Consider the following 2,039-nt stretch of genomic DNA (forward strand, 5'->3'; position numbering starts at 1 on the left):
ATATATTTTGGACTCATTGTAAAGAAAATTTAAACTCGTTTTCTGCTGTAATTAATTAACTCTAATCAAATTGTATTATAATAATAATTAGGAGTTAAGGGCCTTTTTAGTTTGTATTTGTAAGATTGTGATTGATATTTTTATGAAGAATGTAAATTATTATTATTAATTCACATATATCTTATTTTAATTTACCAAAATTATCGAGTATAAAATTATTTATTTTTTAAAAATAAAAATTAATAAATTGGGTAAAAAAATCATAAAGAAGCATAAATAAAATGAAATGTATTAAATAATATCTTAAATTATTTGATTTTTTTATTCATTTTTATAATTTTTTTAAATGATTTTTTCACATTTTTTAGAAATAAAGAGTATTAATATAATTTTTCCCATTTAAAAAGAGTATTAGTTAAAAATATTATATATTACACCTTTTATTTGTGATAAATAATCAAGTTTTAATGTCTATATTAGGTAATTATGTATGAGTTTTACGAGTTAGTACGAGGCATAAAAAAATAAACATGAAAAGAAAATATGATTGTTAGTATAATCTTATGCTTATCATATAGTAAGTAAACAAAACCTTATGATATCATTCAGTGGCTTACATAGAATTAGATACATCTTATTTTTCACTCAACTTTAAAAAAACATCATATTTGACACATTGCAAGTCCTTGGATAAACCAACTAACCACTCAAGCCAAGTCTTGAGCATTGCATCGAGCAAGTCGATCAAAAGTTTCCAGTGTTATTGTGTTGAGTAGTAGCCTAGTTGGTCAATAGTTAATTTTATTGTGCTTGGTTTGTTCGATCTTTTTTGTGCACACATTGCTTATATGAGTTAGGATTTCGACATGTGTCATTTTGTCTGAGCAGAATCTTGACTCGTGTCAAAAAAATGACACATGTCAAGATTTTGGTCCGACAGTGTTTGCAAATAAGATCGAATTTTTCAAGATGTTGCATGGGTGATCCATAGAGCAACGACATGTATATTTCAAGTTTGTGTTGGCCATTCATTATTAGAATATTGAATANGATGCAGTCAGCAGCAAACTGCAAACGGTACTACAAATACATAAATTCATAACAGAGGATAGAAAATTAGATAATAAAATGGAATTTTCAAATCAGCCGGAAGACCTCAGCAAGCCTCCGGTAGCCTCGTCGAAGACCAGATCATCCGTCTTCATCACGGCGGCGTTAATGACCACAACCACCACTCCTACCAGCAATGCCACAAGTATGTTGGCCACAGCGCCTGTCAGCAGCAGAACCACAACCGTCACCACTGACAGAACAACCAGAGTCACGCGATCGGTGATCGTACGGCCGATAATCACCAGCGGCTCGTCGCGGAGGAAGTAGAGGGCTAGCCAGGCCACCATCATCACGATGAACACGATGAGCGAGATCGGTTGCCATAGGAGGCTGAGGAAGAGGATTAGCAAAACCACGATAGCGTAGTTCATTGTGAAGTAGGATACGTTCGTTTTCACCCGCTCCACCGCGTCGGAGAACGAGGATGGGAGGTTGAGTGAGTGGAATTCGAACATCTCTCGCCATGGGCGGCGAGTGGCGAGGCCTGCTTTGATGCGTTCCTTGGCGCGGGAGACGTATTCGAGCCTGGAGGGTGTTCCCGGAGAGGCGGGGATGGTGCCGTAGCTCGTCATTTCCGCCGGCGGTATCTGTGTTGGATCGGGAAGTGAGAGGAACGTGAAGTGAGAGTGCGTAAAGAAGACGAAAGGGGCCGTGGATTTGAGGCAGTGTGAGAAATGTTGTGGTGCGGCGCGGTGTGTTAGACCAACGTCGAGATCTGATATTTTAATTATCCATGTCACAATTATGATTGATTTCATCCTACATGTAGTGGTATTACCTCATGATAGAATCAAGAGTCCAAATTTAGCCACACATACATGGGGTCCACTAATTTTTTTAAAATCACATACGTTTGTGAATCTTGTCCATCCAAACCATGTAGGGACAGTGCTCCCACATGTAACATCGAAGCTTCCCACAATTAT

At 37.1% G+C, this 2,039-nt stretch overlaps 1 protein-coding gene across 1 annotated transcript; it reads right to left on the reverse strand.

Moving 5' to 3' along the window:
• Positions 1-1,052: 1,052 nt before the first annotated feature.
• On the reverse strand, positions 1,053-1,807 carry LOC140972131 (PRA1 family protein F2-like). Its single transcript, XM_073434598.1, has one exon. The coding sequence runs from the start codon at positions 1,683-1,685 to the stop codon at positions 1,143-1,145; it is 543 nt and encodes a 180-aa protein (XP_073290699.1). The 5' UTR covers positions 1,686-1,807; the 3' UTR covers positions 1,053-1,142.
• Positions 1,808-2,039: the final 232 nt, after the last annotated feature.

Source organism: Primulina huaijiensis, chromosome 3, assembly GCF_012295235.1.
Source record: "Primulina huaijiensis isolate GDHJ02 chromosome 3, ASM1229523v2, whole genome shotgun sequence".
NCBI lineage: Eukaryota > Viridiplantae > Streptophyta > Magnoliopsida > Lamiales > Gesneriaceae > Primulina > Primulina huaijiensis.